The sequence below is a fragment of the Manis pentadactyla genome, chromosome 2 (genome assembly GCF_030020395.1).
Source record: "Manis pentadactyla isolate mManPen7 chromosome 2, mManPen7.hap1, whole genome shotgun sequence".
In the NCBI taxonomy this organism is placed as follows: Eukaryota; Metazoa; Chordata; class Mammalia; order Pholidota; family Manidae; genus Manis; species Manis pentadactyla.
The window spans coordinates 177939132-177962260 of record NC_080020.1 but is presented as its reverse complement, the minus strand read 5'-3'; the positions used below and the strand labels follow the sequence as shown (position 1 = coordinate 177962260).

The following is a 23129-nucleotide window of genomic DNA, read 5'->3' as shown; positions in this document are numbered from 1 at the left end:
ATCTATTTCTTAAGCATTTGTGAAGGACTCTTTGTGTTCCTTAGCTGCATGATTGATTGACTAGAGCTAAGTGTCATGATGCTGAGCAGACAGTATCTCAGGAACCTGATTGCAGGGGAGTCTGCTTTATATGATTGTCAGATGTTCATCGTTTCCTGGGGAAGTAATAAGAATTGTAAGTGGCAGGAAACTCTACCATATTTTAGTCTTAGGTTTGCATAAAAAAGATTCAGTGAGTATGATTATTAACTTTGTAGGTGTGAGTGTAAAGCAGTTTCAGCACATTGACATTTTTAACCTAATGTGAATAGGCATTCTCTGGGTATGTACAATAGAAAAACTGTCTTTCAAAGGATAGATTTAGGAAAACTCCAGAATGCATGGATTGGAATTTACTAAAAAAAAAGAAAGTATTAACATTAACTCAGTAAAACTCATTATCAGTCTAGAAAGTATTAGAAACCACTTTTTGTGCAACCAATGAGAATTTTAAAATTTGGTTTGTATTGCAAATGATTCTTCCAAGTTTTTCTTGACAGTCATTTTCTTAAGAAATAATAGTGAAGATAGCAAAAACGTGTCTTTTTTCCTATTAAATAGGAAAATATAAAATATTCCATCATTTTGGAAACTCATGTGAAAGCTTAATTTAAAAAACTTTTTTGAAGGAAACATGTTGATTGTATTCTAGTAGATAAAGTCATGAAAAATATAGTTGAATGCCACCTGTGAAAGATACTTATATGTGCTGTTAAAACTTTAAAAAATGTAACAAAAACCCTAGGGCCTCCAGCAGCTCATCTGACAGGTGATAGAGATAATACACACACACACACACACACACACACACACACACACACACGCACACACACGTGTTGAAAATTTAGATAACAATATAAGAAATTATGTGGTAAGTACCAAATGGTAGATACAGACAGTACATTCTAGAGGTATTTCCCAGTGCTTAACCAGAGTTGCCTTCCTGAAGGAGGTATGATTTAAACTTCAGCAGTGTAGAGTTAGAAGATTATCCTTGGCACAAAGGGTATGGGCAAGTGCCCAACAATGGCAAAGAGCCAAAAACTACTCTCCAGGGTAGGAATAAAGGTTGGGACCAAGATTATGGGGTCCTTGAAGAAGAGGACAATTAAGAATTTAGCATTGAGAGTACTTACTTTTTTAACATTTAAATTGCTACGTAAACAAGACGTATCTATAATTTTGACTAAGCCTCTGCATGTGATATATTATCTTTTCTGATTTGGCTAATTTTCTTATTAAAGTCTGTCTATTCTTAGAGTTATATTTATCATCAACAGAAGAAAAAGTATATTTCAAAATACCCAAAACAAGAAACTTTTAAACCTGTCCAAGAGTATATGTTTCTTCATTTCTAGGCAATACCTTTATTGATATTCTTCTATTTGAAGTTGGAAGTTTGGTCTTTAAATGTGCAGAAGCACCAGCTCACCTAGTTTCTTCTGGTCTATATTGTGTTCTTACACATGTCTCTTAATGAAAATAGCAAGTGCCCCTAGGAAAGGATGGAAACTATTAGCAGAGGTTCAAAGAAACAACTTTTCCCCCTGTAAAGCAGATGAAAATCTGCACATGGAGCTGAAAATCTTTTCTGAGTACAGATTTTTATAGTACTTTTTTCTGCTCTTCCTTTTTAGAATATGCAAACATAAAGGTTTTTATCCATTTATTCTGAAATGACTCGCCTTCTCCTAGGTAGTATGTGAAGTTATATTTTGTGGATGGGGTGGGTATGTGAGTTCAGTTGGGGATGTGTTACAAGATAATAGAGAATGGGCAACTGCCTTCTACAACTGCAAGGTTGAATCAGTACCTCCACCCCCACCCATTTTCTGATACTGTTATCTTCACTTTGCCGTTTTAAAAAAAGTTACTCTTGCTCTCAATCCTTCTAGCCTGCCAACTGGTATCAGCAGTCTTTTAACTGGTATTTGGTGCATAAACTTGAGTCATAGTTAGCTCCCTTGGTTGCCTTGGCACTTGTTTTCAAAACCTGACATTTACTTAGTTGAGAGTTTCTAAAGCAGCTTGTGGGGGAGTCTCCAGTAGCAAACAATTAAGACCATATCTAACTTTTCAGTATTCCTGCTCTATTAAGGGCAAAGCAGGAAATGATAGGACCGCTTGGTACCTGAAACAGACATACATTCAAAGGATGGAGAAAAAGCCTTTAGAGCTCAAAAGGCTATAGATTAATAATAACAATAATGAGGCATTTGTGTAGAATGGTTGCCACTTCTCAGTAGGTTTGAAATTTTTTCAAAATAGAAAGTTACCTATGTATTTTGCTACAACAACAACAAAAAGATTAAAAGAAAGGTTACTGAAAACAATCTCAAGTGAGAGCAGTCTTTTTCTCGATTACTGATGAAGAATACCTTTGGTACTATCCCCCTTGGTATTTTTCTGTTCCTCCTCCCTTGATGTCCAGCAGTAATTCCACTTTAATAAATGCTGAATTAAACATTCAGTGGCCTGTGCCAGCATGTTGAGTAAGGAAAGATCTTCCCACAGATCATCACCACAGCTTTATTCATTTGCAGCCCTCTTCATCACATTTAAATTGTGCGGTTTATTTCTCTCAACTTTAAAGTTTCTTTTCCATCAAAAGCTCAAATTTGGATTAATTACCCCAAACACACAATCTTTTGTAGTCTTCTTTCCACTTTTCAAAACCATTGAGTTATGACCTTAATGTACTGTGTGGTTGCACTCTTGCACCATTTTTAATGCTCATATTGTAGGAAAACTTAACCAATGAAAAATGAGATATTAGCAGTAAGAAATGTCATTGACACCTGACACAGGGCCTAGCATGCAGTGAGTGCCCCATGACTATTTTTTGAGCCAGTGATGAATGTGTCCGTGGCTAACAGTTAATTACAATCGGCCATACCCTTAGACTAACGCACCTTCTATGCATTCCTCCTGAATCCTCACTAGAGTTTCATATGAACTGTACAACTCAGCACATATCTGTTGTCAGCACACCCACCTCTCTGTCAGGCCCCGAAGAGAAACAGAGGTACCCATCAAGGGGATCATGATCAACCAATTACTGCTTTGGATTTTTGCTGCCTGGGCAGTTTCGCATTATCTGGAGAATGTCTTCTCTATATAGTGTACCCAAACATTTGTGTAACTAATAAAGTAATAGAAGGGGTCAAAAATACATATAATCAAGAGCAGATATTCAAATCATAGTTTCTGTTTGACTTTGGAATACATTACATAAACATTTCAACACAAATTGATTTTCTGTTTTCTTACAATTGATAAGTGTTCTTTGGACATGACTTTGGAGAGGTAGGACCTAAATGCTTTTTCTGTGGATTCAGCAAGAGCCTTAAAAGTAATCCTTTAAGACGTTATACACACACAACACATGTACATGTATGTGATATTTTATGTTCTATATTTTATTTACTATTTTGAGGGAAGAAGGTTTGGTTCACCATTCTCTTTGCATTTAAAAATATGCCTGGCATAGAGTAGGCCCTCAGTAAATGCTGTAATTGAAAAGCAAATGCTTTGTACAGCATGGTAACTATAGTTAAAAACAACAAAAAAAGCAAATACTTTCCAATGAGAGGTTTATTGGGGCCTGATTTTATTTGTGAGTTAGTGGATGTTCTGGTTTAATTTAAATAGTCTTATTAGATTTCTGGTAATTGGAAAATTAGATCTTATTTTTGCTTTTTTTTTTAGGAAGAATCCCCAGCACAAGATAGAATACAGACATAGTACACTTCCAGGTAAGTAATTTTACTTCAGGAAACTCAAAATGAAGCCTTCAAATAATTCTCCTGTTAAACCTAGATTTAGTTTCCAGGTACTGTGACATTTTTTTGAAATCTCTGGTTCTGTGAATTTGTTGAATTGCTGATTTTAATAATTTTTCTTGTATTTTAAAGAACATACATGTTTCTTTACTAAATGTTTTCTATAATCATTGTCCAACAATATATTTATCCTTGTATCTCTTAGGATTCTCTTGTGTGCAGATGCTTGAAAAGAACATTTTAAACTGGCCTAAATGATAATGAGAACTTAATGACTTCTATATCTCAAAAGTCTAGAAGTAGGGCTGGATTTAGATGAGGTTTATTGCTTTGGCTCATTAATAATGTCACTAATGTCATGAACGGCCCAATTTCCTTCCATTATTCTATCCTTAGAGGATCATTATTATCTATCCTAAGATTGGCTCCTCTCCTATCAAGGGAGTAGATGCTTCCTTATTCAGCTGGGACAGTGAGCACCTGTGTTTGCATCCAAGGAGGGAGAGAGAGAAAGAGAATGAACCACTTTGGCTCTCACTATTCCTAGGAAAAATCATGAAACTTACTTTTTTTTAACTGGCTTAGATCACATTCTTACTCTTGAACCAATCACTGTGACCACTGATTAGTTTGTACCACCCCTGGAACCAGGATAGAATCACTTTCTTCAGAACCATAGGGATCCCTCATAGAAACTAATTTTGGGGGATTGAGAAGGAGGGGAGAAAGACACCAGAGAAGAACCATCCATCCTGTTCCTTCTGTTTCCCCTGTTTCCAAACTCTAATATTTTTCTCCTTAAAAAATTTGGCCTTTTTCATACCGTTTATATAATGCAGCAGCCAATTCAGCCCACACCATTTCTGCCCACAGAATGACAGAATAAAATACATACCATGCAGGCTATACCCACATCCATTTATTTGTGTATAAACAAAACCAGCATGTTACCAAGTGATAAAAATAATTTCACCATAAGAGAATCCCATTTGATATTCTGATTAAAATATACTTCAGTGCTTTAGTACTCCAGACACAAATAGTTTCATATTATCTGAGCTGCTGTGGCATAGAGGTGATACATTATACTTTCTTTAGTGGGACTGTATCTAATAATGTAGCATTTGTGGTGATTAAATTAACTTCCTTTCCAGCAATATTGTAATCATATTGATGAAAACTATATGTAACTGACAAAGTTTAGCATTGCCCCATGAATGAGCATTTGACACATCTGTGTATTTTTACAGAAGTAGGAACCATTTTCCTAAAAAGGATCAATATACACCAGATGGCATAGTTAAAAATATCTGAGTTTTCTTTGCAAAGTCTCTTTGAATTATCATTGAAGTATCCTCTAAAAGAAGAACATGTTTTTAGAACTAACTTTTTTTAAGAAAAACTTTTTATTTCATTGGAAAGACAGTTTTTTTTTAAAAAGTATAGTTATTTTTAAGCAACAGTGTAGTTTTATATTTTTAATATACTTTCAAGTGTTGCTATGTAGCAATATAGTCAGAATAGCTCTTCTCTAAGACTTATAAATAAAGGTGTCTGGAATATTTCAATATTACATTATATGTTGAGGTCTCATATTTCTTAATTTAAAGAGAGCTAACACTAAATTCTAGCGTACTCATTTTTCTCATCTCCCAAATCTTAAAGTTTAACATTATCCCAGCTCTTAATCTCATTTATATATTTATTTGTTACACACTTATTTATTCATTAGTTTTGTCTTCCAAGTGAAAACAAACTTACAGAGATACACAAGAACCCTGGCTCTGTATGCTGTGGTGAGATGCTCTAAAATCTCATAGGAAAGGGAAGGAGCACTTACTGCTGGGGATTATAAGGATGGACTCCTTGTGGGAACATTAGGTTAAGTTGGTCTTTAAAGTGATAGTATTTAAATCATCTTTGTTCTTGGTTTTGTGGTGGGTAGGTATAAGCCATCCCATGCGAAGTGAATAATAGATCGATCAAGGACATCAAAGTAGAAATGTTTGTGTTTGGAGTTAGCAGGTGGGTCAGTTTAACTGACAGTGGAGTCTCTGTAGTTATGGTGGGTCATACGAAAAGGATGTATTGAGGCCATATGGTTAGAATCTCTTGAAAGCCAGAACAAAGATGTGGGTGGGTTGGCAAATAATGGTGAGCCAGTATTTTACCAAAATCAAGTTGGTGATGCTGAGCAGTCTGAATTAGAGTGAAAGAAGCCTTCTGGAGATTACTTAGGCAGTTGAATAAAGGGCCAGAGCTAGGGTGGTAGCTATGAGAATGGAAAAGAATGTTTGAATACAAGCAAGATTTTGAAGGAAGAATCAACAGGGTTCGCCAGCTGATTGGTTATGATGTGGGACCTGCGATGACTCAGAATTATAGTGCAGATTATCAGGAGACTGGGAATGATATTTACATGTCATAGAGATCAGGAGGAAGCACTAGGTAGTTTTCTAGGTTCTTTTTTTTTTAATTGAAACATGCTGAATTTGAGGTGGGGGTATCGTAGCTGCATAAAGAGACTATAAAACTTAATATAGCACCAAATTAAATAAACTGCATTAAACTTTTACTGTTTAGTTTCTGATTGGTAGCCCTTGTAAAATATTTCAGTCTATAAAGTTCTTCCACACATGTAACAATTCATATAGGGTATTCTGTTTTTTGTAGGTGTCATCTGCTGTCATCTGTGAAGTTTCTTGTGTATCTAATTGGTTTAGAGTTTCACTAACTTTACACTTTTTCAGTGTTGAAGTTTTGGCACAAGATACCGCATAATCAGTGCCAGGAAAATTTTGTTTTATACTTTCTTAGCTATCTTACCTATTGACAGCACTTAAAATAAATTATCATCAGCATTTTATCACCTGATTATTGGAGTCATTCTTTCTGGCTTTTATGTGATATGCATTTTTCTAGACAATTGGTACTGTTCATGCTGAAAACTTAGAATGTTCTACTGATAGCTATTTCAATATTTCCCTAGTTCTGCACTTGTATGCACATATGTGCTTATATATACATTTTTTTTTTCAAAATTAGAAACCAGAGTAGCTCTGCAGACATCATTCTAGGGATAAGAACTGGCAGTGAAATTTTAATTCTAAAGGAAAGGTTAGATGCAGATTTTGGAATTGTCATTTTGATGTTACCATATTTGGTATTTCTAAGTCAGAAATTACCATATCTTTACACCAAATAGTTAACTAGTAACATGTTGTTTTAAACATATTAAAGACTTTGTTACTTTTTCTAACGGTTGTTATTCTTAATCATCATGGTCCTCAGTTTTTAAATATCAGTGATGGCCTGTTTCTCTTTTGTTGCTTTTAAGTTCAAGCTGTCAACCCATCCCTACATTTTATACTACTTCACTGATTTGGAGAGGAAATGAAGATTCCTATTTTGGCCTTAAAATTAGAACCATGGAGCCAGAAAGGACCTTTGGGGTTCTTTAATCAACATCCTTGATTCATAGTTAAAAGATAAATTCCATTAAGTGACTTTTTCATTGTCATGGGCTTGTTTATGACAGATTTTTAGATTTTTACCCCTATAGTCTATCCTCTTTCTCTTAAACCAGGCTGTTTTTTTTTTTTTTTTGTAGATAATTATTTTTTATTGAAGGGTAGTTGACACACAGTATTACATTAGGTTCAGGTGTACAACACAGTGATTCAACATTTATATACATGATAACAATAGGTACCAGCTATCACCATACCAAGTTGTTACAATATTTTGACTATATTCCTTATGCTATACATTACATCCTGGTTACTTATTTATTTTACAATTGGAAGTGTGTACTATTTTTTTTTTTTTTTTTTGTGAGGGCATCTCTCATATTTATTGATCAAATGGTTGTTAACAACAATAAAATTCTGTATAGGGGAGTCAGTGCTCAATGCACAATCATTAATCCACCCCAAGCCTAATTTTCGTCAGTCTCCAATCTTCTGAAGCACAACGAACAAGTTCTTACATGGAGAACAAATTCTTACATAGTGAGTAAGTTACATGGTGAACAGTACAAGGGCAGTCATCACAGAAACTTTTGGTTTTGCTCATGCATTATGAACTATAAACAGTCAGTTCAAATATGAATACTCATTTAATTTTTATACTTGATTTATATGTGGATACCACATTTCTCTCTTTATAATTATTATTTTTAATAAAATGCTGAAGTGGTAGGTAGATACAAGATAAAGGTAGAAAACATACTTTAGTGTTGCAAGAAAGCAAATGTAGATGATCAGGTGTGTGCCTGTAGACTATGTGTTAATCCAAGCTAGACAAGGGCAATAAAACATCCACGGATGCAGAAGATTTCTCTCAGAACATGAGGGGGGAGATTCTAAGCCTCACCTCTGTTGATCCCCAATTTCTCACCTGATGACCCCCCTGTAACTGTGCCTGTCTTAGGTTGTTCCTCCCTTGAGGAATCTTACTCGTCTCTGGCTAACCAGTCATCTTCCGGGGCCATACAGGGAAATGGAAAGTTGGTAAGTGAGAGAGAAGCCTTATTGTTTGAAATGGTTAGCTTTTTACTTCTTTGCGTATTTATGCCTTGTAGCTTCTATGTCCAGCATTTGTCTTGAGGTATCTTTACCACTTGGAAGAATTATGATACTCGGTAAATTTGATATGAGGCACGAATTCTATTTAAGGGTTGTAATTAGGAAGGAAGAAGAAAAGCTACAGAAGTAGCAGGCGGAAGAAAACATGGAAAGATCGATTATTTCTTTGACATATCTTCTTGTAGATTAACTTCAGCATGTATAGGTTTCAAACTACTAATTAAATTGTGCACACACATTAACATAATAGGAGTATAGTTACATAACCAAAGCATACCTGTAATTACCAGCCATCTCCAGTGAAACCAAGAAAACCAGTTAGGCACCTTAGGCATTTGTGAGAACTTATCTATGATATGGTGGATATTGTCCAACTGAATTTGAACAGTCTGAGATAAATCAGACAAATTAAAACAACCCATTCCTGGGGACTGTTCACATCCCATATGTTCTTTTAACAGTAAATAGTCTGTAGTTGTAAGATTTTGGAGCGCTACAATTTGCACTTCTCCTAATTCTTGGTTGAGTTCCAACAGTATAGATCCAGTCAAATTTGTTGTTTTACTGTATGCACAGGCCAGCTTAGATATCTCCTTCTTCATTCCCATGGCAAGTCCAGGAACTGGTGGGTTGAGTGCATCTACAGCTGTAGCAGTGCATGGATCTTTGTTGGGGTTTTTTGATGATCATCTTCTGGCATGAGTCTTCCAGAGAGTGTGATGTTGGAAGTTCTTTTTCATATCGTATCTTAGTTCATTTTCGGGGTACCCAAATTAGGCTTTGATCCTCTGTATAAACACAAACAGACCTTTTGCCTACACTTTTATATGCCCTTTATACCCTTGTGTAGAACTCATTGGAGGTCACCACACAGGAACTGCCTTTTTGTTTTGTTTTGTTTTTGGTATCACTAATCTACACTTACATGATGAATATTATGTTTGCTAGGCTCTCCCCTATAACAGGTCTCCCCTATAAACCCCTTTACAGTCACTGTTCATCAGCATAGCAAAATGTTGTAGAATCACTACTTGCCTTCTCTGTGTTGTACAGCCCTCCCTTTTCTCCTACCCCCCCATGCATGCTAATCTTAATACCCCCCTACTTCTCCCCCCCCTTATCCCTCCCTACCCACCCATCCTCCCCATTCCCTTTCACTTTGGTACCTGTTAGTCCATTCTTGAGTTCTGTGATTCTGCTGCTGTTTTGTTCCTTCAGTTTTTCCTTTGTTCTTATATAACACAGATGAGTGAAATCATTTGGTATTTCTCTTTCTCCGCTTGGCTTGTTTCACTGAGCATAATACCCTCCAGCTCCATCCATGTTGCTGCAAATGATTGGATTTGCTCTTTTCTTATGGCTGAGTAGTATTCCATTGTGTATATGTACCACATCTTCTTTATCCATTCATCTATCGATGGACATTTAGGTTGCTTCCAATTCTTGGCTATTGTAAATAGTGCTGCGATAAGCATAGGGGTGCACTGGTCTTTCTCAAACTTGATTGCTGCATTCTTAGGGCAAATTCCTAGGAGTGCAATTCATGGGTCAAATGGTAAGTCTGTTTTGAGCATTTTGATGTACCTCCATACTGCTTTCCACAATGGTTGAACTAATTTACATTCCCACCAGCAGTGTAGGAGGGTTCACCTTTCTCCACAGCCTCGCCAACATTTCTAGTTGTTTGTCTTTTGGATGGCAGCCATCCTTACTGGTGTGAGGTGATACCTCATTGTAGTTTTAACTTGCATTTCTCTGATAGTTAGCGATGTGGAGCATCTTTTCATGTGTCTGTTGGCCATCTGTATTTCTTTTTTGGAGAACTGTCTGTTCAGTTCCTCTGCCCATTTTTCAATTGGGTTATTTGTTTTTTGTTTGTTGAGGCGTGTGAGCTCTTTATATATTCTGGACATCAAGCCTTTATCGGATCTGTCATTTTCAAATATATTCTCCCATACTGTAGGGATCCTTTTTGTTCTATTGATGGTGTCTTTTGCTTTACAGAAGCTTTTCAGCTTAATATAGTCCCACTTGTTCATTTTTGCTGTTGTTTTCCTTGCCCGGGGAGATATGTTCAAGAAGAGGTCACTCATGTTTATGTCTAAGAGGTTTTTGCCTATGTTTTCTTCCAAGAGTTTAATGGTTTCATGACTTACATTCAGGTTTTTGATCCATTTTGAGTTTACTTTTGTATATGGGGTTAGACAATGGTCCAGTTTCATTCTCCTACATGTAGCTGTCCAGTTTTGCCAGCACCATCTGTTGAAGAGACTGTCATTTCGCCATTGTATGTCCATGGCTCCTTTATCAAATATTAATTGACCATATATGTCTGGGTTAATGTCTGTATTCTCTAGTCTGTTCCATTGGTCTGTGGCTCTGTTCTTGTGCCAGTACCAAATTGTCTTGATTACTATGGCTTTATAATAGAGCATGAAGTTGGGGAGTGAGATCCCCCCTACTTTATTCTTCTTTATCAGGATTGCTTTGGCTATTTGGGGTCTTTGGTGTTTCCATATGAAGTTTTGAATTATTTGTTCCAGTTCATTGAAGAATGTTGCTGGTAGTTTCATAGGGATTGCATCAAATCTGTATATTGCTTTGGGCAGGATGACCATTTTGACGATATTAATTTTTCCTAGCCACGAACATGGGATGAGTTTCCATCTGTTAGTGTCCCCTTTAATTTCTCTTAAGAGTGACTTGTAGTTTTCAGAGTATAAGTCTTTCACTTCTTTGGTTAGGTTTATTCCTAGGTATTTTATTTTTTTTGATGCAGTTGTGAATGGAGTTGTTTTCCTGATTTCTCTTTCTGTTGGTTCATTGTTAGTATATAGGAAAACCACAGATTTCTGTGTGTTGATTTTGTATCCTGCAACTTTGCTGTATTCTGATATCAGTTCTAATAGTTTTGGGGTGGAGTCTTTAGGGTTTTTTATGTACAGTATCATGTCATCTGCAAATAGTGACAGTTTAACTTCTTCTTTATCAATCTGGATTCCTTGTATTTTTTTGTTTTGTCTGATTGCCATGGCTAGGACCTCCAGTACTATGTTAAATAACAGTGGGGAGAGTGGGCATCCCTGTCTAGTTCCCGATCTCAGAGGAAATGCTTTCAGCTTCTCGCTGTTCAATATAATGTTGGCTGTGGGTTTATCATAGATGGCCTTTATTATGTTGAGGTACTTGCCCTCTATCCCCATTTTGCTGAGAGTTTTTATCATGAATGGATGTTGAACTTTGTCAAATGCTTTTTCAGCCTCTATGGAGATGATCATGTGGTTTTTGTCTTTCTTTTTGTTGATGTGGTGGATGATGTTGATGGACTTTCAAATGTTGTACCATCCTTGCATCCCTGGGATGAATCCCACTTGGTCATGGTGTATGATCCTTTTGATGTATTTTTGAATTCGGTTTGCTAATATTTTGTTGAGCATTTTTGCATCTACGTTCATCAGGGATATTGGTCTGTAGTTTTCTTTTTTGTTGGGGTCTTTGCCTGGTTTTGGTATTAGGGTGATGTTAGCTTCATAGAATGAGTTTGGGAGCATCCCCTCCTCCTCTGTTTTTTGGAAAACTTTAAGGAGAATGGGTATTATGTCTTCCCTGTATGTCTGATAAAATTCCGAGGTAAATCCTTCTGGCCCGGGGGTTTTGTTCTTTGGTAGTTTTTTGATTACCGCTTCAATCTCGTTGCTGGTAATTGGTCTGTTTAGATTTTCTGTTTCTTTCTGGGTCAGTCTTGGAAGGTTGTATTTTTCTAGGAAGTTGTCCATTTCTCCTAGGTTTCCCAGCTTGTTAGCATATAGGTTTTCATAGTATTCTCTAATAATTCTTTGTATTTCTGTGAGGTCCATCGTGATTTTTCCTTTCTCGTTTCTGATACTGTTGATTTGTGTTGACTCTCTTTTCCTCTTAATAAGTCTGGCTAGAGGCTTATCTATTTTGTTTATTTTCTCAAAGAACCAGCTCTTGGTTTCATTGATTTTTGCTATTGTTTTATTCTTCTCAATTTTATTTATTTCTTCTCTGATCTTTATTATGTCCCTCCTTCTGCTGACCTTAGGCCCCATTTGTTCTTCTTTTTCCAATTTCGATAATTGTGACATTATACCATTCATTTGGGATTGTTCTTCGTTTTTTAAATATGCTTGGATTGCTATATACTTTCCTCTTAAGACTGCTTTTGCTGTGTCCGACAGAAGTTGGGGCTTAGTGTTGTTGTTGTCATTTGTTTCCATATATTGCTGGATCTCCATTTTGATTTGGTCATTGATCCATTGATTATTTAGGAGCGTGTTGTTAAGTCTCCATGTGTTTGTGAGCCTTTTTGCTTTCTTTGTACAGTTTATTTCTAGTTTTATGCCTTTGTGGTCTGAAAAGTTGGTTGGTAGGATTTCGATCTTTTGGAATTTACTGAGGCTCTTTTTGTGGCCTAGTATGTGGTCTATTCTGGAGAATGTTCCATGTGCACTTAAGAAGAATGTGTATCCTGTTGCTTTGGGATGTAGAGTTCTGTAGATGTCTATTAGGTCCATCTGCTCTTCTGTGTTGTTCAGTGCTTCCGTGTCCTTACTTATTTTCTGCCCGGTGGATCTATCCTTTGGGGTGAGTGGTGTGTTGAAGTCTCCTAGAATGAATGCATTGCAGTCTATTTCCCCCTTTAGTTCTGTTAGTATTTGTTTCACATATGCTGGTGCTCCTGTGTTGGGTGCATATATATTTAGAATGGTTATATCCTCTTGTTGGACTGAGCCCTTTATCATTATGTAGTGTCCTTCTTTATCTCTTGTTACTATCTTTGTTTTGAAGTCTATTTTGTCTGATATTAGTACTGCAAACCCTGCTTTCTTCTCGCTGTTGTTTGCCTCAAATATGTTTTTCCATCCCTTGACTTTTAGTCTGTACATGTCTTGGGTTTGAGGTGAGTTTCTTGTAAGCAGCATATAGATGGGTCTTGCTTTTTTATCCATTCTATTACTCTTTGTCTTTTGATTGGTGCATTCAGTCCATTAACTTTTAGGGTGACTATTGAAAGATATGTACTTATTGCCATTGCAGGCTTTAAATTCATGGTTACCAAAGGTTCAAGGTTAGCCTCTTTAGTATCTTACTACCTAACTTAGCTCGCTTACTGAGCTGTTATATACACTGTCTGGAGATTCTTTTCTTCTCTCCCTTCTTATTCCTCCTCCTCCATTCTTCATATGTTGGGTGTTTTGTTCTGTGCTCTTTCTAGGAGTGCTCCCATCTAGAGCAGTCCTTGTAAGATGTCCTGTAGGGGTGGTTTGTGGGAAGCAAATTACCTCAGCTTTTGTTTGTCTGAGAATTGTTTAATCCCACCATCATATTTAAATGATAGTCGTGCTGGATACAGTATCGTTGTTTCAAGGCCCTTCTGTTTCATTGCATTAAATATATCATGCCATTCTCTTCTGGCCTGTAGGGTTTCTGTCGAGAAGTCTGATGTTAGCCTGATGGGTTTTCCTTTATAGGTGACCTTTTTCTCTGTAGCTGCCTTTAAAACTCTTTCCTTGTCCTTGATCTTTGCCATTTTAATTATTATGTGTCTTGGTGTTGTCGTCCTTGGATCCTTTCTGTTAGGCGTTCTGAGTATTTCCGTGGTCTGTTCGATTATTTCCTCCCCCAGTTTGGGGAAGTTTTCAGCAATTATTTCTTCCAAGATACTTTCCATCCCTTTTCCTCTCTCTTCTTCTTCTGGTACCCCTATAATACCGATTTTGTTCCTTTTGGATTGGTCACACAGTTCTCTTAATATTGTTTCATTCCTGGAGATCCTTTTATCTCTCTCTATGTCAGCTTCTATGCGTTCCTGTTCTCTGGTTTCAGTTCCATCAGTGGCCTCTTGCATCCTATCCATTCTGCTTATAAACACTTCCAGAGTTTGTTTCATTTTTGCGATCTCCTTTCTGGCATCTGTGATCTCCCTCCGGACTTCATCCCATTTCTCTTGCGTTTTTCTCTGCATCTCTGTCAGCATGTTTATGATTCTTATTTTGAATTCTTTGTCAGGAAGACTGGTTAGGTCTGTCTCCTTCTCTGGTAGTGTCTCTGTGATCTTTGTCTGCCTGTAGTTTTTGCCTTTTCATGGTGATAGGAATAGTTTGCAGAGCTGGAACTAGTGACGGCTGGAAGAACTTCCCTTCTTGTTGGTTTGTGGCCCTCCTCTCCTGGGAGAACAGCGATCTCTAGTGGCTTGTGCTGGGCAGCTGAATGCAGACAGGGCTTCTGCTTCCTGCCGGGCTGCTATGGAGTTAATCTCTGCTGTTGCTGTGGGCGTGGTCTGGCTCGGGCAGCTGCTGCAAAATGGTGGAGTCGCGTTGGAGGGGGAGCGGCTGGGAGGCTATTTATCTCAGTAAGGGGCCTCCCTGCGCCCTGCAGCCCAGGGGATTAGGGTGCCCAGAGATCCCCGGATTCCCTACCTCTGGATTATGTGTCCCGCCCTGCCCCTTTAAGACTTCCAAAAAGCACCCGCCAAAACAAAACAACGACCAAAAAAAAAAAAAAATTTTTTTTTAAATTAAAAAAATTAAAAAATAAATAAAAAATTGCTACTCGTTTTTCTTTATTCTCCGGTGCCAGCCTCAGGCATCTGCTCACTGGTCTTGCTGCCCTGTTTCCCGAGTGTTGGGGTCCCTATCCCTTTCAGACTTCCAAAAAGCTCTCGCCAAAACAAAACAGAAAAAAAAAAAAAATGGCCGCTCGCTTTTGTTATGTCCTTCAGCGCCAGGCCTCCGGTACCCTCTCACCATTCTTGCTGCCCTGTTCCCCCAGTATCCAGGGCCCCATGCACGCACTGTGTCTGCACTCTGGCCCGGATGGCTGGGCTGGGTGTTCGGCAGTCCTGGGCTCCGTCTCCCTCCCGCTCTGCCTATTCTTCTCCCGCTGGGAGCTGGGGGGAGGGGCGCTCGGGTCCCGCCCGGCCGGGGCTTGTATCTTACTCCCTTTACGAGGCACTGGGTTCTGCAGGTGTGGATGTGGTCTGGATGTTGTCCTGTGTCCTCTGGTCTTTATTCTAGGAAGAGTTGTCTTTGTTATATTTTCATAGATATATGTGGTTTTGGGAGGAGATTTCCGCTGCTCTACTCACTCCGCCATCTTGGCTCCCGCCCAACCAGGCTGTTTTTTAAAGAGACTTTTCGTTGGGTGAGGGAGATGGACAACCATATAAAACCAGTAACCAGCAGCAAGAAACTTACAAGCATTCTAGGTGAAACTGGAGACTTCCGAGCTCACTTTGATTTGGAAGAACAAACTCACTTCTCATTTCTCAGACGTACTTCACGATTTTATTTCAAATAAGCTAGTCATAATAAAAGACAATGCTATATATAGGCTCATTTTTTAAGTATAATTAAAATAATAATAATTAAAAATAATTAATTACACTCTTTAGTTCTGTGGCTATCTATTGGAAGTCACAACTACAAAAAATAAAACTACAGAAAATTATTTTTTGCCACTGATTTAAAAAATTAAACAGCTGCTGCTGTGTCACCTGTTGTTATTTTTCTGCTTCAGTAACATGTTTGCTTACCATGGCATTCTCTGTACAATACTGGGGTCTTGGTGTGGGGTCCTCTATGATGTGAATCCTTGTGGCTCAGTTGCCTGGTTCTCTAACCAACTAGGTTTCCTTCTGGAGAAGCTTTCTTTGAAATTTTTGTATATCAAACAGCACTATAACAAGGCTTATGTGAACATTACTCCTTTCAGCACTTTAAATCCAGATATCCAGGTACCGTGCTGTATGCTTCAGCCTGCCCGGTTGGAGAGTGCATGCATGGGTTTGTTTTCCTGCTTGCAGTGTTCTCCATATCCCTTTTGCAAAAAACTTAGTTATTTGTTATGGTAAAGACAGGCAAACCGTGTAATAACTCCAAGCATTTTCCAAGAAAGTAAAGATTCATTATTTCTATGACCCAGTTAAACTGAAACTGAAAGGCAGAAACTTATTTTTCTAAATACCTTCTGCAATTTAAAAAAAAGTGGATTCCTATCTAGATGGCATTTGTATTGTGGAATATTTAAAGTCACTAATTGAATTTGCTACAGGAGAGTCCATTATAATTGATTCCACAAAGATCATCACATGTCAGCATTTAAAGGCATGTTAAGAAGTGCTGACACAGCACCACTAACAAGGACACAGAGCTGAATTCTAGAGCTGGCTTTGCCCTTGTCGTGACTTGCCCTTCAAGTGCTTTCCCACAGTGAAACTTCCTATTCATATGAAGTGAAGTAGGTGAAATTTGATCGCCAGACACATTGAGTTCTACTATGGCTGGGTTTCTTTTAGATTCAAAGCCACCTATTAAAAGAACATGAGTGTGATGTTTACATGAAAACATCAAATGTAGATGATGATCTGGTAAACAATTAAGGAAAGAAAATGGGATTTTTCTGATTAATATGTCCTTAGTGCCTCAACAAATGAGCCTGCCTAGAATGTTGTTAACATTTCCAGGGTTCATTGAGACTTAAAGACCCTTCAATCAGTAAGACTTAAATAAAAGTCTTCCATGTAATTTATTATATTGGCAGGCTAGTGATTAAAAGCATAGGTTTTAATAAGAAGGGTTTCTGTAAAACTAAAGGTACTCGGCATTTGATTTGCAAATGATACATTTGTTCATTCATATACTCAACAAATATTTATATACAGACATGTATATTTTTATATATCTATATACACGTGTATATTGGTATATACACGTATATATAGATAAAACTTGTAAAATTTTACAAAAGTGGGCAGTGCACATGTAATAATTATGTGATATCATGTGGTAATAACTGCTAAGAAGGAAAGTAAAACTACGTACAAGGACAGAATGGCAAGGGTGTGTATATGGAGGGAGAGGCAGGGGCAGTGCTATTTCAGAGAGGATGGTAAAAGAATGACTCTGATAATTTGACATTAGAACAGAGCCCTGAAGGAGAAAGCAAGCCAGGTGATGATCTGAGGGCAAAGATGCCCGGCGATGGGAAGAGTGATTTCAAAAGCCCTGCAGATGGTCCTGCTTAGACTATTCAAGGAACTGTGAAAAGGGGAGAACTGGAACAAAAGGAAAAGAGTGGCATATGAGATCAGGAAAGCTAGCAGTGGGCTAGTTGTGTAGGGTCTTGAAGGCCAAGACCTGCAAGTAAGGACTTCAGAGTGAGACAGAAAGCTATTGGAAGGTTTTCTGGCCTTTTTGTGGAGAACAGACAAGAGTGGAAGCAGGGAAAGTGGTTAGGTGAATATTGGAATAGACCAGGAAGAAGAGGATGGTATAGGGACCAGGGTACTGGAGTGGGTGGGTGTGCTGAGAAGTGGCAGATATATTTTGATTGTACAGCCCATGGGAATTGTAAATGTAGGATATTGGATTTTCAGTGGGGGATATTCAAGGATGACTCTAAGGTTTCTTGCCAAAACAACTGGAAGACTGGAGACATGTACTCAAGACTGATAAGAGAATGATTTAGGTGAAGTGTTAAGAGTTGTACTCTAGAAATGTTACGTTTCAGGTGCTGTTAGTCATCCAAGTAAAGATAATACATAGGCAATAAGATAAATGAGTCTGGAATTCAGGCAGTGGCCAGGACTTTAAGACATAAATTTGGAAATTTAAGATATAAGACAGCATGGAATGATCTGAGGAGTATGTTAGAGAAGAGGTCCCAGCCTAAAAATTGGGCACTCCAAAGTTAGAGGTTGGCAAGGTGAGGAAGGTCCAGCAAAGGACACCAAGAAGGAACAGCAGATAAAGTAGGTGGAGTACCTGAAGTTACTTTAGCTCTCTCTATACTTTTCTTATAAATCTGCCAAGATAATTTCTGAATCTGAAAGGAAACTATTGAGATGTCATTAGTTCTGTATATGAGATATTTCCAAGAGCAAAATGTACAAGAACAGAGAGATTGATGTTCTTTCCTTCTCCATCTGCAAACTACCCTCTAAATGTTTTGTAAATCAATTAGATCATAAAAGTTATATGGAGATTGAGATTAGCTAGACATAAACATGCCTTCAAGATGCTTACAGGAAGTAACAAATGTATACAAAATAAATAAATTTAAGGCAAGATTTCCCTTAAGGAACTGGTGTGCTTACACTAATGAGAATTGGGCAAATTATTGTGTAACCTTTTTACCTTTGGCTACCAAGAAACTTGGGGAGAAATTTGATGCTTAATTTATAATAATTATATTAAAAATTGATGTTGACATATTTATATTCTCTTTATGTTCTTAGTTTCTATCTTTGTTTTTTTTTATTACCTCACCATTGTTATTATAAGCTGTCTCAAATCTTCCCTGGAATGAGTAGTGATATTAAGAAAAAATATAAGTCTCTGGGCTCTATGAGAGTAGAAAGGGTAGAAAAAGTACTTCGTTTGTCATCATTCTCATTTTTTCTCTGTCAAATTCCTTGATTTTCCTCTAAGTTACATCTACTTATTGCATGTGAACATTTTAGGAAGAAGTCAACTAATACATACACAAAAGTACAAACATTGATATTTTTAACTCAGACATTTCCTGTTCATCACAGGCACTGTCCTCTGCCATTCAGATTTCCAGATAGAGTCTTCCTACTTGTTTCTTATATGTTCCACATCATCTCAGATGCTCTCACTGCCTTATTTTAAACCACCTCTGTTGATTGCTGTGGAAAGAAAATAACAGAGTGGGATAAGGAAGAATGAATTTGGAGACAAATTAATTCTAGTGTTGTAATATTATTTAGAAATCTATGAATTCTAATGACTGTTACCCTACTAATCCTAGTCTTATTCAAACTATAAGATCTGTGAAAGAAACTTTGCAAAGTTTGTAAACTCCTATCCTATTTAATCACAACCCTGCTGTGTCATCAGATTATTCTAGGTTTGCTGTGATGATTAACCCCAGACTTCAGTGCCTTCTACCATTAAGGAGTGTATTTTTCCTTTGTGATATAAATACCTGTTGGCTGTGGCCCTGTTCAGGGTTCTGATCCTGGAATCCAGGCTGAAGGATTATCCCCTATATGAGACACTATGTTTTTATGGCAGAGGGATAATGGAAATAGCAAAACCACAGGATGGCTCTTAAACCACAGGAAGGCACATGCTACCTTCACTTTCTTTTCTTGGGCCAAGTCTGATATCACTGGGGTGTATAAATATCATAGGGTGAGACAGTGAATAACTGGGACAAAAATACATTCAACTACCCCAGAAGGTAGGGTAACATGAATATGATTACAATATTAAGGAACCATTGTTCTAAATCTCCCAGGACATTCTAATCTCAGGAGACTCATGATAGGAAAAGTTAGAATTAAATAAATGTTTTTTAAAAGTTTGAATTACAAAAATGAACAAATGGGACTACATCAAACTAAAAAGGTTGTGTACAGCAAAGGACACCATCAGCAGAACAAAAAGGCATCCTACAGTTTGGGAGAATATATTCATAAATGACTTACCCAATAAGGGGTTGACATCCAAAATAGATAAAGAGTTCACACACCTCAACATCCAAAAAAAGAAATAACCCAATTAAAAAATGGTCGGAGCATCTGAACAGACACTTCTCCAAAGAAGAAATTCAGATGGCCAACAGGCACATGAAAAGATGAAAAGACATTGATAATCATCAGGGAAATGCAAGTTAAAACCACAATGAGGTATCACCTCACACTAGTTAGGATGGCCAACATCCACATGACAACAACAGATGCTGGTGAGAATGCAGAGAAAGGGGAACCCTCCTGCACTGCTGGTGGGAATGTAAATTAGTTCAACCATTGTAGAAAGCAATATGGAAGTTCCTCGAAAAACTAAAAATAGAAATACCATTTGACCCAGGAATTCCACTCCTAGATATTTACCCTAAGAAAACAAGATCCCTGATAAAAAGACATATGCACCCCTAAGTTTATCGCAGCACTATTTACAATAGCCCAGATATGGAAACAACCTAAGTGTCCATCAGTAGATGAATGGATAAAGAAGATGTGGTACATATACACGGTGGAATATTATTCAGCCATAAAAAGAAAACAAATCTACCATTTGCAACAACATGGATGGAGCTAGAAGATATTATGCTCAGTGAAATAAGCCAAGCAGAAAAAGACAAGTACCAAATGATTCCACTCATTTGTGAAGTATAGCAACAAAGCAAAACTGAAGGAACAAAACAGCAGCAGACTCACAGACTCCAAGAAGGGACTAGCGGTTACCAAAGGGAAAGGGTTGGGGAGGGAGGGTGAAGGGGATTAAGGGGCATTATAATTAGCACTCACAATATAGTAGGTAGGTCACAGGGAAGGCAGTACAGTACAGAGAAGACAAGTAATGACTCTGTGGCACCTTTCTACTCTGATGGACAGTGACTGCAGTGGGGTTGGGGGGGGAACTTGATAATATGGGTGAATGTTGAAACCACAGTGTTGTTCGTGTAAAACCTTCATACGAGTATATATCATGATACCTCCATTTTTATAAATAGAAATTTTGTATTACAAGAAATGGTTGTTTCAACCCCTTTTCTAGAAATTTTTAGTGATTAACTATGTAGTAAATAAAATTGATTCTTAACAGATAAAGACGTTTTGCAGTTAGATGTCTCTAATCCAAGGTTGAGTTGTGGTTGATGTGTTGTGTACCACACTTGCTGTTTTCCAGAAGGAAGCATTTCAGATGAAGACAGTGAAAATGTTGGACAACCCAATGAATATAACTTGAATGACAGCTTTCTAGATGATGAGGAAGAAGAATATGAGCCAACAGCTGAAGATTCTGACTGGGAACCAGGAGAGGAAGACCAAGAGAAAGAAGATATGGAAGAGCTTTTGAAAGAAGCAAAGAAGTTTATGAAAAGAAAAAAGTAGCTCTTTTCTGCAATACTGTGTGGCTCACGTTTACTCTTTTTTTATGGGAAAAAATTCAGGAACTAAGGAAGCACTTAAGCAATAATTATTTTCCTTCTTTTTATAGTTAGGACTTTACTATTGACTCTTTGCAAATGAAACCTTGTAATGTCAACCTTCAATATAGTCGATGGAATTTGTCCTGTTGCTTTGCATTTTCTACACTGTTTAAAGGATCTTGGAGCAGGAAGCAGAGAGTTAAAGATAAATAATTGATATTTTCATGTACTTCGTGTGCTGGTAATAAAAAGTTAAAGACATACATCACACAAAACTCGAGTCTTTTTTCTTTTTTCCAAAAATTCTGTCTTTATAGAATCCTATGTAAGTATAACAGGTAAATTACTTCATGGGTGGGAAAGTGAGCCTCTTTCATTGCTGTGGAGGTAATTCTTCAAGCAGAACCAGACTTTAAAAAATGATAGCCATCTTACAGGACTGTTATTTTTCTAGTACCCTAGATATAAGCTTTGGAGTTTCATTTACTGTTTTTATTTTCTGAAACTTAGGAAATTAGTACCAAATGGACACTGAAAATAGATTCATTGAGACTATAGAAGAGAAATGTTCACCATGCAGGGACTGCTATTTGTAATTTGCTAAATGTATGAGTTGAAAGGCAGAAAAGCTCAAAGAATTCAACAGTTTTTTCAAACTGAACTCCTGCCTGATTATTTTTACTCTTGGTGTACTATCTTTAAGCCTATAGAAATGATTTTTTAACCTTAATTTTCTCAAAGGATGTTAGTTCTTTCATTCTCGGAGAAAGTAGCAAGTCATCTGCCAGTATTCAAGATTCTGGCCTTTTATTTCAGGGAAAAAAAAAACCTCTTACTCTCCAGTTTTATGATATACATCTCTATATCTCTATTCTTAAATTACTGTAGGCCCTGTAATGCTCTTCATTTTAGGTGACAGGATTTTTGAGATATAGTTTAGATTCATTAATAACTTAATTTTAATCTTTTTAAGATTTAGAATCATTTGGGTATGTGTACACAGAGCAGGTATAGTATTGAAACAGAAGTATGGTATTGAAATTATAAATCCCTAAACCAAAAGTGTCCTTGTTACACACTAATATTTTTAATTCTAAGAGACCATAAAAATGTGTATCTTAAAAGAGCAAGTCAGACTTATAATTCTTTTCTTAGTGTTTTTAATGTTTCCCAAGTAATTGAATAATATTAAAATTTACTTAAACTGCAGCAAGTACAAGATAAATATTTCTCTAGATTGTTATTACCTATTATTCTGACTTTGCCTCTGTTGTTACTTAGGAACTTATTTTCCTGTTCTAATATCCCTTTAGTGTTGGGGGCTTGACAAACCTGGGGAAAAACCTAACTTACTCTCATCCTTGCACTGACTTAATCCTTAAAGTCCATTCATAGATACATCCCAAAGAAATTGAAAACATGGGTCCACATAAAAATGTGTACACAGTGTCCATAGAAGCATTATATATAATTGTCAGTAAGTGGAAACACCTAAGTGTGCATTAGCTGATGAATGGGTAAACAAAATATGGCATCTCTCTTCAATGGCATATTTATTGGCCATAAAAAGTAACTGAAGGATTGAGACATGCTACAGCATGGATAAGCTTTGGAAACATGCAAAGTGAAAGAAGCCAGACACAAAAGGCCACATACTGTATGAACTCAATATGTGAAATATTCAAAACAGGCAAATCTATAGAAACAGTGGAGTAGTGGTTGCCAGGGGCTGGAGGAGGAAGGGATAGGGACTGGCTACTAATGGGCATAGGGTTTCCTTACAAAGTGATAAAAT

At 37.2% G+C, this 23129-nt stretch overlaps 1 protein-coding gene across 2 annotated transcripts in view; it reads left to right on the top strand.

Annotated features, from left to right (window-relative positions):
- Nucleotides 1-21609, top strand: part of APLF (aprataxin and PNKP like factor) — an 88696-nt gene extending 67087 nt beyond the window's left edge. The window contains exons 9-10 of one of the 2 annotated variants that reach the window (XM_036908227.2): nt 3748-3794; nt 21091-21609. In XM_036908227.2, coding sequence (XP_036764122.2) covers nt 3748-3794; nt 21091-21296 — 253 coding nt within the window. In that variant the 3' untranslated portion in view covers nt 21297-21609. Of the gene's footprint in view, nt 1-3747; nt 3795-6494; nt 6696-21090 lie in introns of those variants that run through there. The other variant, XM_057497127.1, reaches the window with a different exon arrangement.
- Nucleotides 21610-23129: the final 1520 nt, after the last annotated feature.